The sequence below is a fragment of the Borostomias antarcticus genome (assembly GCF_949987555.1).
Source record: "Borostomias antarcticus genome assembly, chromosome: 1".
NCBI classification, from domain to species: Eukaryota; Metazoa; Chordata; class Actinopteri; order Stomiiformes; family Stomiidae; genus Borostomias; species Borostomias antarcticus.
Window position 1 is genome coordinate 55,624,148 of NC_140234.1, and position 16,193 is coordinate 55,640,340.

General features: G+C 46.0%; 1 protein-coding gene across 1 annotated transcript; it reads left to right on the forward strand.

The window, feature by feature from the left end:
* Positions 1-1,313: 1,313 nt before the first annotated feature.
* atp1b3b (ATPase Na+/K+ transporting subunit beta 3b) lies at positions 1,314-13,639 on the forward strand (the record flags this gene model as incomplete). The annotated part of the gene is made up of 7 exons (XM_084436723.1): positions 1,314-1,401; positions 7,328-7,456; positions 9,552-9,650; positions 9,847-10,031; positions 10,158-10,208; positions 12,579-12,665; positions 13,472-13,639. The coding sequence occupies 7 exons, from the start codon at positions 1,314-1,316 to the stop codon at positions 13,637-13,639; spliced, it is 807 nt and encodes a 268-aa protein (XP_084292849.1).
* Between the last annotated feature and the right edge of the window lie 2,554 nt (positions 13,640-16,193).

The window sequence follows — 16,193 nt, forward strand, 5'->3', positions numbered from 1 at the left end:
TTATGGGTAGTATGTGTGTTGATATATGCTAGTGTTTATCTTCATGTTCCTCCTTTATGGCAAAGTTGATCCGGTCAGATCCTATCTGATGCCACTTAAGTTAACATAAAATTGAAAATCTTAATTTAAATTGTGTTTAGATCACCATAATAGGAGGGGATTTCTAGGCTTCTTTGACAAAAAAACATTTTGTAAAGACGTTTTAATGTTACTTATGATGCTTGCATATTTCAGTTTACTACTTTCCATATGATGCAACTGTAAGGAAAATTGCCAGCAGCCCTTAACCCAGGTATGCACCCTGCATTGTCTCAAGAGGGGTGCATGATAAGTAATGTGGATTTCTTTTTTTAGTGTGAAACCTTGGTCTTTCTCTCCTGAATACCTTTAATATGAACCCAAAGCTGATATGTAAAGACCTTTTCTTGAAATGTTGCCCTCTGAGACCCAGTGTGTCTTTAGTCAAATTACTTTTGAACTCCGAGCTCTTCAGGCTGTCAGGGGACATTCCACCTGTGAAGATGTGCTCTTTTTTTAGAGGGTTCTACTTTGTGGTTGCAGATATAACTGTATGTAAATATACATAAATAAACATATAATTTTGGTTACACCTGTATTTGTGTGGGGTATTTACATCATCTGTAAAATGCACTTGCATTAAGCTGAATTTGGTGTTTGGTGTTCACAAAAATATTATACTTATAGAGCTTATTTAACGTCCCATTGTGAGAAAATGTGTGGTGTGCATACATGGCCCCTGAAATCACTATCGCAATCGAAATAATGATTGTGTTGAATAACCTTTTTTTTTTTTTTTACATCGATATTCTTGCCATTTGACCATTCTGTTGCCAAAATCTGATCTTTGTCCACTATCTCGGACCAGTTTCTGAGTTGGACGCTGTACAAGACCGTCAACGCCAAGTATGGCTGGTGTGGGTATGCGGAATTATGTCCAATTTGCATAAATCTGCATGACTTAATCTGGCCGACCAATAGTGTAACTTCATCACTCAGTCAGTTAGTCAGTCAGTCAGTTACAACATTCGCTGTTGGGGGTCCTATAGGGGGAGACTGCAGCCAAAAAAGAACTGCGCTTGCGCTGCAATGATTTGAACTAGAAATATCGACAAATGTTCGGGTGCTGAGATAGTGAACGTTTGTGGATACCGGGAATTGTTGTCTGACGGAAACATCAGTGAAGCCACTTTTGGTCAAGAAAGCCGTAGCCTACAGATAATCATAGGGATCACAGGACCATTTCATACATTCATTTACGACAGCCTTTTTGGTTTGCCATCCCAATATAAAGTATGTCGAACAAGGAGGAGAGAGCCGACGGGAATTTTATCTGCAATACACGAACAGGAGAGTTTATGGGTCGCACTGCTTCCAGCTGGGGTAAGATATTGAATAATGGTGTTTGGTAGCCGATCTATTTCCCACTATGCACAACGTCCAGTTCATCAAGACTATTCATTTAAAATTCATTAAAATTAGGCTTCCATCAATGTAGATCATCATAGAAATGTGCTGACGTTTAATAGGCTACCCTCTGCGCTTCATGAAGCCACAGACAATCACAGAAGCTATAACGGTGTTGAAGATTGTCCACAGTGGTACCCACCCCCCATTACATTTCTATTCCTTCCTTACAATTCCTCATTTATTAGCCTGTGGTAAGTTATCTAGTCATGGATGCTGTTAAGCCCTTTTCCCACTTTGTATTTGAAATGGCATTTACAGTATGGCTGTTCTCGGCTATGACATGCTCGACAGGTTTAAAACTTAAGAATGCTATGTAGGTTTCTCGAGTAATTAATTCGCCTAATTATTAGGTAGCCTTCTGATTCTAAATTCAAGTTAATGTCTGAGCTGCGCAGGCCAATCCTCCTTGTCAGCAATATTGCCATAAATCATTGCAACTGTCCTGCAAATATGGCATGTATAGCCTACATACAATAAAGAGTCATTATTGCCACAATTATCACTATATATGATATGTTTGGCTATTCTGTCCATTTTCTTGGGGAACACAGACCAGCAGCACCCGGCTGAGGGACGCGCGGGTTGGGGAGAAGGGGGGGGGGGGGGTTGGTGTGTGTAAATGGACTGCAGTTATTTATCACTTTTCTCCAAAGCGCTTTACAACGGCATCTCATTCGCCCGCTCACATACACATTCACACACCAATGGCGGCAGTTGCCATACAAGGTGCTAGCCTGCTCAGTTTTGCCTAAGGACACTTCGGCATGTAGACAGGTGAAGCCGGGATTCAAACCACCGACCCCGAGTGCGTGTGTCTACCGGCCAGCTACTTCTCAACACTCGAACTCCCAGAAGACCTCTCTCTCTCTCTCTCTCTCTCTCTCTCTCTCTCTCTAGTTCAAATCGATACGCACATTTATTTAGGTTATGACAAACAATTTTAGTGTGACATGCAGCCAGAGAGAAGGTATCTGAGATTTATCCACCTTTGCAGAGCGTATACCTAAAGGCCTCATATGTGCTCAAACTCTTGCCCTGTTTTTCAGCTGTAGATAATGGAGGATGCTTGTGCACGTGTAAGTGCATCTCTGCATGCTCATTTGTGCATGTTAACTATGCCATGGCATGCTTATGCACAGCTGATTCCTTCACCACATGCCTTTACTAGGTCAAGGGCTTCTAAATGGGCCATTGCACAGGAGAGGGAAGGCACTCTCATGGTGTTCCTCAAGATATGTGTGAAATGCTACCATTTCCGGTGCTGTTCTGATGTATGAGATTTTGTTTGTGTGGAAAATTGTCTGGCAGGCAGCTGAGACAAGGTTGTCTGGGGGAGTTGAGTGTCTGGGCTACATCATTCATAGCAGCATAGGCGCCCTTTATTCTGTTGTAAATGCCTATTTTTTGTCCCGGCTTTCATCAGAATCAAGAGTACTTTCCTGTTCTCCTACTCAATCCCCTAACTCCAGAAGACAACCGACTCTTTGACAAGAACTCTGTCTGTCTCTCTATGTCTCTGTCTCTCTCTCGTTAAGCACATACAGTACAATGAGAAGATTCAGAACTGAGAGTTTTTGTTTCTACAAAGCCCCCCCCTCTCTCTCTCTCTCTCTCTCTCTCGCTCTCTCTCACTCAGCACATACAATCAGAAGATTCAGAACTGTGCATTTTTGTTTCCTCAAAGCTGTTTCTCTGGAAAGTTTGATCCTTTCTCTGGGGGCAAGTCTCAATGAGCTAAGAGTTCAGGGAGAGAGCTGAAGCAGAGAATGGACAGCCATGTTACTGGCTCTGTGTTTACCACAGGGAGTTTGAGAGGATGAGTGGAGAATTGTTCTCTAATAGGATCGGCCAGTTATGTTGCTCTTTTTATGTGGTGGTTAGTGAAGGGGTGTGAATGGCCCCAGGTCTTAGCTGTGTTTCATCGGATACAGATATTGTGCTATTGTTATGTCTACAGTAATTGGACCTCCATGTTGGAGGTAGAAGATGAGATTGTTGTTGTACTATATAGTGAGGGAACATGTGAGTCCTAGTGGGAGCTGGGCTCTACAGTTTACCCTGAGGTGGAGACACAGCTGTTACAGCCTAACCATTACTATCCCATTATCTCTCTCTCTCTCTCTCCTCTCTCTTCCTCTCCTCTCTCTCTCCCTCCCTCTCCTCTCTCTCTTTCTCTCCTCTCTCTCTTCCTCTCCTCTCCCTCTTCCTCTCCTCTCTCTCTTTCTCTCCTCTCTCTCTTTCTCTCCTCTCTCTCTTCCTCTCCTCTCTCTCTTCCTCTCCTCTCTCTCTCCTCTCTCTTCCTCTCCTCTCTCTCTTCCTCTCCTCTCTCTCTTCCTCTCCTCTCTCTCTTCCTCTCCTCTCTCTCTTTCTCTCCTCTCTTTCTCTCCTCTCTATCTTTCTCCCCTATTTCTCTCTTTCTCTCCTCTCTCTCTTTCTGACTCCAGGGAGATGGATTGTGTGACTGAACCAAGCAGAGAGGTGTCTGGTGCTACGCTACTCCAAGGTTCTGAGCTGCCCTTGAATGGCTCTCGGCTGATTGGTGGGATGGATTTCCTGCACGACACAGGAGCAGGAGTGAGAGGCATGGGGACGCACACCTTGGCTATTAGTTATTAGTTATTGCATGTGTTTCTTCACATGCGTGGGCATTTCTGTGCACGTGGCTACAAGTGCCACTGCGTGGGGCTAGCTTTGCCCCCCCACGCACACACACACTCTAATTCTGCTGACATGTGTTCTTGGCATCCCCTGGGTTCTCTAAACTACACCTCCACATCCCCGGCCTCACCCTCACTGGGACGCACAGGCCCTCTGGCCCGTCGCCACCGGGGTATTTATAAACCCCCGGGCCGGACAGACTAGAGAACCACAGTGAAGAACGTGAGACTCTAAAAGCTGCTAAAGAGAATGTCTCTATCCCACTGGTCCTCCCATTGAGTGGGCTGGCTGGTGGTGCTGGTGGTGCTGGTGGTGTTGGGGGTGTGGGGGGGGGTCAGGGGGTTCAGACTCTGTGATGGGGAGCGCATCTGTGGCAGGCTGCATGGCTGGTGGATAACGAGTGCAGCGGCGTAGGACAAAAGATGCTCTGTGAGGGAAACGAGCGAGGACCGGCAGAGGGGACACTTTTATGTGGTGGAAGAGGAGCCTAATTGCCAACAGTGTAGCCTTCTGTACAGTGACTAACACGCGTGAGGATGGGTAGGGTAGCGCGAGAGGATTGGGATTACATGCAACGGCGGGGAGTTTTAGCTCGTGTGGTTGTACAAAAGGGTCTCTTTCAGTGAAGAGGGTAGTTGGAGCACCTGCACTAGGATTAAGACCCGCTGGGACGGGACAGACTGATCTGTGATGGACAGAGAGCCTGGATCAACTGCAGAGAGGACGCAGACAGGCGATGACAGGCTCCCCCTGGCTACAGAGAGAAGGCTTTCTGGAAGGTCCAGCCTTTTAGGGGGGATAAGAGCACTTGACGTCCGTCTCGTTCACCATCTTAACAGCTGCTCGATGGCTTTCTAATGGATGCTAGCTAATGCTTTCAGGGCTGTGTAGTTAGCTAGGCTTATAGGCAGAGAGAGTTGGGGGGACTAACTCATCTGATGCAACATACCAAATGAGATCCTCTCCTGCGGCCAGTGCTGTGCTATTGCACTGTCCTCCCCCATAATCTATTTTTAGTATCATTCCACCTCAGAGACTTTAGGGAGGAAGAAAGACATCTATAATTAAACTCATCTCAATCTCTCTCTCTCTCTCTCTCTCTCTCTCTGTCTTTCTCAAAGGCCCTCTCCATCACCCCCTGTCACTCTCTCTCTCTCCTCCATGTGTTTACTGCAGCCTTCTTTTCGTCCATCTCTCTGAAAATGTTCCCTTCTTACACATCCTGTCTGTTTGTCTTCACCATTTATTTTCTGCTCTCTCTCTCTCTCTAACTCTAACTCTCTCACTGTCTCTCTCTCACACACTCTCTCATTCACACACACACGCACACACCAGGAACATTTCCATTCTGTCAGCCCTAGGCGGACGACTTTGGGAGGAAGCAGGAGAGGAACTACACCACTCTAATCATCAACGGGACCCTTGTAGAGAGAGTAGACAGCTTCAGGTACCTTGGCGTCCAGATCACCAAGGACCTGACATGGTCAACACACACAGACACTAAGGTGAAGAAAACACGTCAGAGACTGTGCCACCTCAGACAACTGAGGAAATTCAGAGCGTCCCACCAGATTCGACAGAGCTTCTACTCATGCATGATCGAGAGCATCCTGACTGGGAATATCACCACCTGGTACGGGAACAGCAGCTCTCAGGATCGCAAGGCCCTACAGAGTGGTACGGTCAGTTGAACGTACCTTGGAGGGGGGGTGGGGGGGACTCCCCCACCTCTAGGAGATCTATACCAGAAGATGCAAGACCAACAGAAATGGAAATGGGCTGTTCTCTCTGCTACGGTCAAGGGAAAAGATACTGCACTAACATGGCGAGCACGGAGAGACTCAGAAAGAGCTTCTTTCCGCAACCACCCGGCACCTGAATGACTATCTAACGTATAGTACAGTAACTAGTACCGTACCACTATCTAGTGTATAGTACAGTAATTAGTACAGTACCACTATCTAACGTATAGTACAGTAACTAGTACAGTACCACTATCTAGCGTATAGTACAGTACCACTATTACATGACATTACATTGCAGTCATTTAGCAGGCGCTTTTATCCAAAGCGACTAATAATAATTGTATTTAATGTAGGAAAAGCCAAGGTACTACTACTAGCCAGAACTCACAAGTACATCTCCTTTCTAAAACAAGTGACTAAGAGCATAATCTGGTGCTGAAGGGAAAGTGCATGAATAGCAATCTAAAATAAAATAGGTGCTTAAGATTGGTTCCTTGTAGTACTTCTTGAAGAGATTACTTTTGAGCCTGCGACGAAAGATAGGCAGTGACTCTGCTGTCCTGACGTCAGTGAGCAGTTCGTTCCACCACTGCGGGGCCAGGACAGAGAAGAGCCGTGACCGTGTCAATCGACCGCAGGGGCCTGTTGCCCCGAGGTAGCAGAGCGTAGCGGTCGGGAGGGAGTGTAGGGTTTGACCATGGCCTGGAGGTAGGAGGGGGCTGTTCCTGTCATTCCCCTGTAGGCTAGCGCCAGAGTTTTAAACTGGATGCGAGCCGCTACAGGGAGCCAGTGTAGGGAACAGAGAAGGGAAGATGTGTGGGTGAACTTGGGGTGGTTGAACCCCAGGTGAGCAGCAGCTTCAGGGGTTTAATGGCTGACGCCGGGGCCCCAGCAAGGAGGGAGTTGCAGTAGTCCAGACGGGAGATGACCAGGGCCTGGATGAGTACCTGCGCCATTTCATCAGTGAGGAAAGGGCGAATCCTCCTGATGTTGTAGAGCTATATATCCACTATATCCAGAGGACCAGAATATCTAGTGTATACAACATAACAACATGCAAATGCAAATGTAAATAACCCCTCCAGGATTATATTTTATAGCTATAATATGCACATAACATTCTCTCCCCCTCTCTCTCTCTCTCTTCTCCCTCTTTTCACCGATGATTGTAAACCAGTGTTGGGAGGCAGCGTGTGTCTGCAAATTAAAGGAGCTGCCAAAGAATTATGCGACAAAGAATCACGTCACGTGACCACGCATTTCTCGGAAGAATGCCTTTGATCTGTTGAGCCAAGATTGTGTGATTAACAGAAAATGATTTGGTCTCTCTCTCCCTCTCTTTCTCACTCCCTGTCCCGCGGTCTCTCTCTCCACCCCCCCACCCCCATCTGTCTCTCTCCCCCTTCCTCCCTCTCTCAATCCTCTTCTCCCCACAGCACTGATCATCCTCTTCTACCTGGTGTTCTATGGGTTCCTGGCTGGGATGTTCACACTCACGATGTGGGTCATGCTCCAGACGCTGGATGAAAACGTTCCAAAGTACAGAGACAGGGTGGCCAGTCCAGGTAACGCGCAGCACACTCCCATTCAATTTAAAACCACCCACAGAAAATGTTGATGTATACAGGGGCATCACAAAAAAAATCAATATTGTGAAAAAGTTCATTCTTTTCCGTAATGTATTCTAGATCCATTACACAAAGTGAAATATTTCAAGCCTTTTTTTTTTCTTTTTTTTTAAATCTTTGATTGTATTGTATGTTCAGTATGTTCATTTATACACTCAATACTTGGTAGGGGCTCCTTTTGCACAAATGACTGCATCAACGTGGAGCATGGCATGGAGGCAATCAGCCTTGAACTATTTCACTATAGGTGTAATGACTCTATAATATATGAAAATTTCACTTTTTGAATTAAATTACAGAAAATAATGAACTTTCCACTATATTCACATTTTCTGAGATGCACCTGTAGTACAGACCAATTTTAACAGTAGTATTACCAATATGTTGGCTCTTGGCAGATATGCACACACACACACACACACACACACAAACACAAATTACTTAAGAACAAATTCTTCTTTACAATAACTGCCTGGCAAGTGGTTGGGATTAAAATAAAATGGAGGACAAAAAGGACAAACTCAGACACACTGGCAGCAGCAACAAGAAGTGGGAACAAGCACATCACAAAAAGAAGAGATGCCACAAACTGCATGAGGATATACCTGAGACAACACAGCATGACAGCAGCACATATGACAGAGGGCGCATGGCATCATGGTATCAGGACAACATGGCAACGATGGAAAAAGAAAACTTTTCTGAGACAGGAAGCACAGGGTGTAATCATCTTACCGGTCTCAGTATGCTCTTCTATGGAATTTATCATAATCTGAAACTGAATGTTGATAGAAAAGCTACATTTGAAATGTATTTCTTGACCTCACTACCTCATACCTTTTGCGCTGTAAACTCAGTACATTGCAGAGAGGTCATTGTGATCAAGCGACCCTCCCCCTCTACAACGTACTCTGAAAGTTTACAGTGTTTGTCGTCTCCCCTGTGAGCATGTTCTCCTGAGGCACTGGTGTCACGCCAGTCTGGTCTTCGGCCATCGCACTCTGGGACACTGTCCAGATTTCTGGTCAGCTAGTCGGCCAGCCAACCAGCAAGTTCTCTCGGCAGGAGCCTTGTGTGTGTGTGTGTGTGTGTGTCTTGTTCAATCCAGGCGCCTGGAGCAACATTGGTGTGGTGTGTGTGTGCGCGCGTGCCTGCGTGTCTCATTCAATCCCGGTGCTGGCATCACCTCTGGCGTGTGTGTGTGTGTGTGTGTGTGTGTGTGTGTGTGTGTGTGTGTGTGTGTGTGTGTGTGTGTGTGTGTGTGTGTGTGAGAGAGAGCGAGAGAGAGAGAGAGAGAAAGAAAGAGTCGATGCTGTGTGACAAGAGAGATACTGACATGCGTGTTCAGGAGGGAGGGGGCATTCTGTAGTGTCTGTTTACGCGCATGAACCAGTGAGTAAGACTGAACAAGAGACAGAGAGGATGGAGACTGTTGATGGAGACTGTTGATGGAGACTGTGTGTGTTGTACAGACATGAGGTGTGACTCCCAGGCTGTGCAGGCACCGTCATGCCGGGCCACCAGTACAGCGCCCATCTGCTCCGTTCCCAGAGCTCTCTCTGTGTCCTACAGAGAGCCCCACTGAAAAACAGTTATCTCCCGGAGAACCACGGTTCGCAAGTGTTGTTCTCTGGTCCACACACGCATGGGGGACACGCTCACTCACTCGCTCACTCACTCACTCACTCACTCACTCACTCACTCACTCACTCACTCACTCACTCACTCACTCACTCACTCACTCACTCACTCTACCATCCTGAGGGATATTCTATGCAATTTTCACATCCCATTACTGTCCTCCTCACCATGCTCGCAGATTGTCTGTCTTGATGGTCACAACTGACTGTCTTTGCTAGCAGGCTCTTATCTCTAGAGTGTTAACAGCATTGGCTTTTGTCAATATTCTCCTCAGTACAACAAAGTCAACCAATGTACACTGTCATATTAAGAATTTCCCTCAACCGTTATCATTAAACTAAAAGGAGTCGTCGTTAGACTGAAATGATGTTTTTTTCCCCCTTGCCTACAGGTTTGGTGATCAGGCCTCAGTCCTTGGACATTTCTTTTAACCGCTCAAACCCAGATGAGTATCGCGAGTACGTTCAACATTTGGAATGGCTATTGACGCGTAAGTGATCACCCTCGCTTCAGACATGGTGTTTAGAAAACGAGTTTCTCAGTCGATGACAGTAACCGGGGCTAGATACATGATACAGAACATGGGGCTCGTCATTTGGCCTAGCAGGAATATGGCCTCTTGTTAGCTTATGGCATTGCTATCACACCTAGCTAACTCAGAACTGCCTTGTCTATGGTCCCCTCAGGGTACGGCGAAAGGGAGCAGGAGTCCAACGAGCTGTGTTTGGTGGGTCAGTACTATGAGCAGGACCAGGAGCCGAAGAAGGTGTGTCAGTTCAAGCGCAGCCTGCTCAGGCAGTGCTCCGGGCTCGCTGACGACACCTTTGGCTACGCCGAGGGGAAACCCTGCATCCTGGTCAAGATGAACAGGGTAGGTCCAAATACATCCCTCCGTCACGACCGGCAGAGTGTGGTTAACCTGAGACCAACCATACATGGAAATGTTCCACCCTTGGAAAAAGTGATTCTAAAATTGGTCTTCTTTTCACCCATGAAGGTCATAGGTCTGAAGCCGCGTGGAGACCCCTATATCAACTGCACAGTCAAGGTAAATCAGACAGATACACGACCTATGAGTGTGTCATTGTCTTGTTTAAGATTGTGTGTGTGTGTGTGTGTGTAGTTTGTGTGTGCGTGGTTTATGTTAAAAGGATTTTGTGAGACAGGTTGTGTTCTCCCCTGTGTTTGTTCATGCTTATTTTTTTCAAATGAACTGAGTGTGTTTTGTAGTGTGTACACATTATGAATGTAAGCACTAGTATGTCCCTTTGTTTTCACACACATGTCTGTATTTGATTTCTCTCCATGCTGCCTGTAGGGCCAGCAGTTCACTGGTGGGTAAGATGTCGGGTTCTGCCCCCCATGTTTCCCCAGGGTCCTAGCCCTAGCTCCTCTCCATGTCTCTGCGTTGCTTCTGTCCAATTCTGTGATGTGACGCTTTGTCTCTGCTGCTTTTAACAGCATCCATAGCGGACGTGTTGTAGTGCTTTTTACCCCCCTGGGTATGGGTTTGGCAGAAGATCACCAGCAATCCCTAAATCCAGGCAAACTGTAATGGGTCAAATCACTGATTCGATCTGAAATTCACTATAGGCCTAGTAGGTAGTGTGTACAGTATATGGTAAGGGGTTTGGAACCTTTTCAGAGGTTCCTAGCATTGATCTAGAACCCTGCTCCGCTGTGCCAACTGTCCCTGCTAACAGCATCACCATGGTTCCGTCTCTGACATCCTAACACTCCTCCCTCCTCTCCTCCCATTGGCTACCACCAACCATCCCCCAGCTGAGACCGCCCACTCTGACTCTCTGACCTGAACCGTTGCAAATGTTTGAAGGTGTACAGAGGACACTTTCTATCTTTCTATTGCTCTGCTCTTGGGGGGTGAGACAGAGGGCGTCTACCCTGTCACTCGTCACCTCACCTCTGGTCACCTGGACCTGCTGGTCTTCCTCGCTATAGATGACCGTAGCAACCGCCGGAGCTGATCGTGTTTCTATTTTACATGCCTCTAACATGTCAAAGCAATGCATCCCAGCCCAGAGATGCACTGGACATTTAGTACAGAGGCAATGTGTATATATATATATATATATATATATATATATATACCGTATATATAATGAGGCAAACTACTGCTTAAATTGTATAGAGAACCAGCAGATGTTAATGCTCTTTGTGAAGTCTCTTCTTAGACGTGCTGTGTGTGAGAGAAGGTGATGTGGGTCATGTGGAAGCAGCAGGACAGTAGCTTTGATTTACAGTGATAAATCGTTCTAGTGCACCAAGACTAGCCCATGTGTGTAATGGAGGGTGTAATTGCCTGTGCCATACCAAACATTGATTTCTCTCCTCTGACCTCATTCAGTTTTATCAGATTATTCTGGGTTTATTTGCCGTTTTATTTTTTCTAAATTTTAACCCATACGACTGAGACAGCCAAAGTCAATGTGAGAAGTGTACTAAACAAACGAACCAGCACTCTTGAGAGTCCACAAAAAGGATACTGTGTTTATTAGCTTATAGCTTATTACACGGGCAGCTCAACCGACGCCACGAATGAACGTTTCAGCGCGAGGCTTTCTTCAGTGTTTTCAATGTGAGAAGTGTCTCAGAAGGATGCTGCGCTTCAGGTATACTGTATTATGGGAAAGTGACAGTTTCTTAACGGTAACAATAAGTGTTATCTGCAGCCCTGATCAGGAAGTCAAGCAGGGTGGCTTGCCATCTCACATAAATGAAACACGATCATCCTGTTGCAGGAAATCGAATTGTGTGTGTGTGTGTGTGTCTACGCGCGGTTCGTAATGACCATGACAAACAAGGGGAAGTCCACACAGGAGAGTAACGGAATAACAAATATTTAATAATAAACAGAATCAAACAAAGCAATGAAAGAACGGCTCAGGGAGAGAAACTTGCACACTTGAGAGGGCAGCTGGTCTCTGTATCCCCAGACCACACCTGGACCCAGGTGAGCGCCATCAGCCTTAACGACCCTCCCAGCTCCACCCTCCAGCACTGCTCTGCAAAGAGAAAACACCTACACAGGAAGCGCAGGCATAGTGGGAGGGCCGTCACAGTACATTTTCCTGTTTGTGTGTTATTGACTATATCAGTGACTATTGCTTTGAGAGGGTGTTGTGTGATCTATCTCCATAAGACGGCTACACCATTACATTTTGAACATCAGAGGTTATCGTTGTCTTTGTTGTATGAGTGTGTGTGTGTGTGTGTGTGTGTATTCTACTGCTTACTGTGAAAGTCACGTTGCTGGTCAGAGCAGGGCGGTGTTACGATGGCGCGGTTCTCAACTTAACCATCCCCGGAGCAGGAAAAAGACCACGAAGGCAGCGCCATGTGATCCCGTGTATTCTTGTCTGTCAACGTGTCTCTCATCCCTTCCTCTTTCCTCCCACAGCGAGAAACCCCTCTGCAAATGCAGTACTTCCCCTCTGAAGGACGAATTGACAAAAGTTACTTCCCGTACTATGGGAAAAGAGCCCAAGTAAGTTGAACTATGATATAATACTCACAAACATGTCAAGACTAAACAACACATCCATTGTCAGGTGAGTATGAATGAGAATGCCTTAAAACTGTGGAAAACAATTGCACGATGAACCTGTCGTCCCCCACCCATGATGCATGTCGTCAGCATGTACAGGTGTTGAATGTGTAAGTGGAGTGGGCTTTTCTAGTTTAGATGTATCTATAGACCTGGCATATAGGACCATCATATTTTTTTGATTGGTCTACAACGCAAGCATTTTCTTTTGTACAAGGACGTTGTTTACTTTGACATGAAAACACTAGAGATGGCACTATCAATGTTCTGTCAATGTTTGAGCTAGTCTACGCCTCCCTCTGCTATCCTTAGTGTTACTGCTGCCATAGGGAAATGCTCAATGCATTCTACAGGGTCTATGCACCAAAAGAGCTACTAAACACCTCAAACTCTGAACTCTGTGGATAGACTATAATTTTACTGAGAGACCAAGCATGTTTCTTTCCATGTACGAAGCAAAAGGTACTTGGCAATGGGAAAAACAAATTGTGGAGACCGCCCTCCAGTGGTGGACTGTAGTACTGTACATGTGATGGACAAACGCACGCAGGAACGCATGCCCGCACAAACATACAGGGGTCAAATTTATAACCCCCACTCCTCGATTATATATCGGGTGGAGGACAACGTGTTCATGAATTTGATATGTATGGTGGATCCTCCTCACCCTAAGGCACTCGGCTAGCATCACAATGATAGCTACTGTAATGGCATGACGTTGTTGTGTGTGTGTGTTCCTCTTCCAGCCATACTACGTCCAGCCCCTGGTTGCTGTGAAGCTGCTGCTGACCAAGGAGGACTACAACACAGAGCTGGCGGTGGAGTGCAAGGTGGAAGGCTCAGACCTGCAGAACCACAGCGACCGGGACAAGTTCCTGGGCCGGGTCATGTTCCGGATCAAAGTGTCACAGTAGTATTTAGAGAGCAACAACAGAGCTGCACAATGCCAACATGGCGTATAATCAAAGCCCTGCCCTCCTCCTCAATCCCCTCGACTTGAACCCCTGTCGTCTCCACCCATCCGTGCTGCCCCCCCCCAATCCTGCCAGTACCCAGCGACTGAGAGGGTGTGCCTGTGGAGGCTATTGGTAGCATGGCAGTATGCCCCTGATATTAGTTTTGGACCCCTGTCCCATATCATTTAGTGATTATGCCTCCCTGCCCTCCATCACTCCACAGAAAGAGATGCAAGAAGAGACCTCCCCCCCTTAAGTCAGTGATGATATGGTAATAATGTTGCAAAATAGGGACCTGTATATAGCCGTTGTATTTGGAGCATTGAGTTGATGTGTGGTATTTCTCCTATAGTGCTGTGCAGTCTGCTGTGTGATGTGGTGTTTCTTTGTACATAGCCTACTTGATGGGTATAAACACTGTTTCTGTCTGAACGCTGTAAGAAATCAAACTAAGAAATAGTTAAATAGCTATAATCTAAGGTTATTGTTTAAGAGAAAACATTAAAGATGAAGTTGCCTATATAGGCCTATATACATATATCTCAATCAACAAAATGTCAACCAGTCCCACATCTAAGGGAAGTGTTGTTTTTTTTAAGTATGAGAACAAAAATGGAAATAAAGATGATTTACAAAAAAAACGAAAAAAAACAACAACAAAAAAAACATCCCTCTGTGTTTGATGTCAGTTAGGCTTCTGTAAATCCAGTATCGTTTACAGGCAGTCTGTGCGGAGTTGAGGGAGAACAAGCTCTGCTGTCTTCCGTTGACTTGCTGCCCCCCTGTGGTTGGCTTGGAAATAAGCACCCGCATCCTCCGTTACCTCCATCCCAGCTCTACTCCAGCTTCACAAAGGAAACGCTGAAAGTTTCGAGAGATGGCTACATTTTCATTCTTAATTGTTAACCGTTTCAGAAAGATAAACTCTGGTACTAATGTATAAACTGATACCTGAAAACCCGAAAACTGCGCTGGTCAAAGTAATGTCTAGGTCAGCGTGTCAGTTGAATTTGTAGTCCTGACACGTTTTCTTTGACCCCCTGCCCTGCTCTTCAAACCCTTGCGACTGACACAGCATGAGAAAGCAGCCGTGATAAGCATGGCTGAAGGTGACCTCCAACTGAGTGTGTGTGTGTGTTCTTTTTAAACTACCCTTATGGGGCCATCCTCCCAAGGATAGTGGGGGAAAAAATGTATGGTTAGGGGTCAAGGGTTATGGTTAGGTGTAGGGATTTTGACTAAATTATTTGCGTTCTGACTCGGACAGCAGTAGCCTAGGCTAGCCTACCCAGCTGCAGGTTCTGAGAAGATACATTCTACGAAGGACTTTACTAGGCTACTTGGAGACAGCTTCCATCCCACACACCTTACCAGACGTCTTCCTATTAGCCAGTTTCATCGGGCTAGGAGAGTCTGCAGCTCAGACACTGTTCAACAGACAAGCCATTGATCTAACAACAGATTTCTGTACAGAAATTACAAGAAAATAATGGATAGGCCTCCATATGGCTGTAGAACGCTTCAGTACCGCTACACAGGATGAGTGCTTACAACTCAGAGTCAAGGCTACTAGAAATCACTCCATTATGTTTCATAAAATACCCTGGTGCGTTTTGAGTTTAAAAAGATTCTTAACTAACCCTCCCATTGCTCTCTGTAAAGCGCATTGTGTTGGCTCTGAATATGAAATGCGCTAGAAATAAAGTTTGATTTGATTTGACTTAAGAAACAGTGGCACATAATCAGCTCTGACCCAAAACTGAGGACCACATTTAAGGAACCCCTGTCTGTTATCTTTAAGCGCCCACCTAACCTGAGAGATCAATTGGTCAGGTCCTACACACCAGAGAAACCAGGCCAGGCCCAGCCTGGCTTATGTGCGTGGCTGGCTGGTTTCTGTTCAGGACTGGTAGGATGGAAGCTAGTCATGCCACTGAAATAGTTGTGAATTGAAATTACATTAAATAATGTCTGAAATTAAGATAGGTCTTGTCACCTACCCATCAGTTCCAATGCTTCCAATGCTAATGCAGCACAATAAGAGCGGGATAGCCAGTTAGCTCATGAGCTCACAACAACTAGCAGCAGCTTCCATAACAATAATGGTAGCGGTCAGTGGCTAAAGCAGTTACACTGATTATTCCTGTAACGTTAGCTATTTTGCTGCAATTGGTTCAACTTCTGTTGAACAAAGGTAAGGGATAAACCTAGATAACACAAGGCTAGTGGACCTACAGCGGCCCCCGATGGACGAGTTGGCGGACCTCCGGCGGAATATAACACAAGGCTAGCGGATCTACAGCAGGTTCTCGACAAGCTGGTGGACCTCCGACGGAATCCACTGGCGGGTTCCTGCCCATTTGCACATCGAATGGCAAACGGACCTCTGGTGATTATTAGCCAGTAATCCGAAATGCTCTCGCTATCTCCACCACCATTCCACCGGTAGTTTATTGTCTATATCCTAGGCCCATTGGCCCTAGGCTTATGGATCCTTTTGCTAAATTAACTT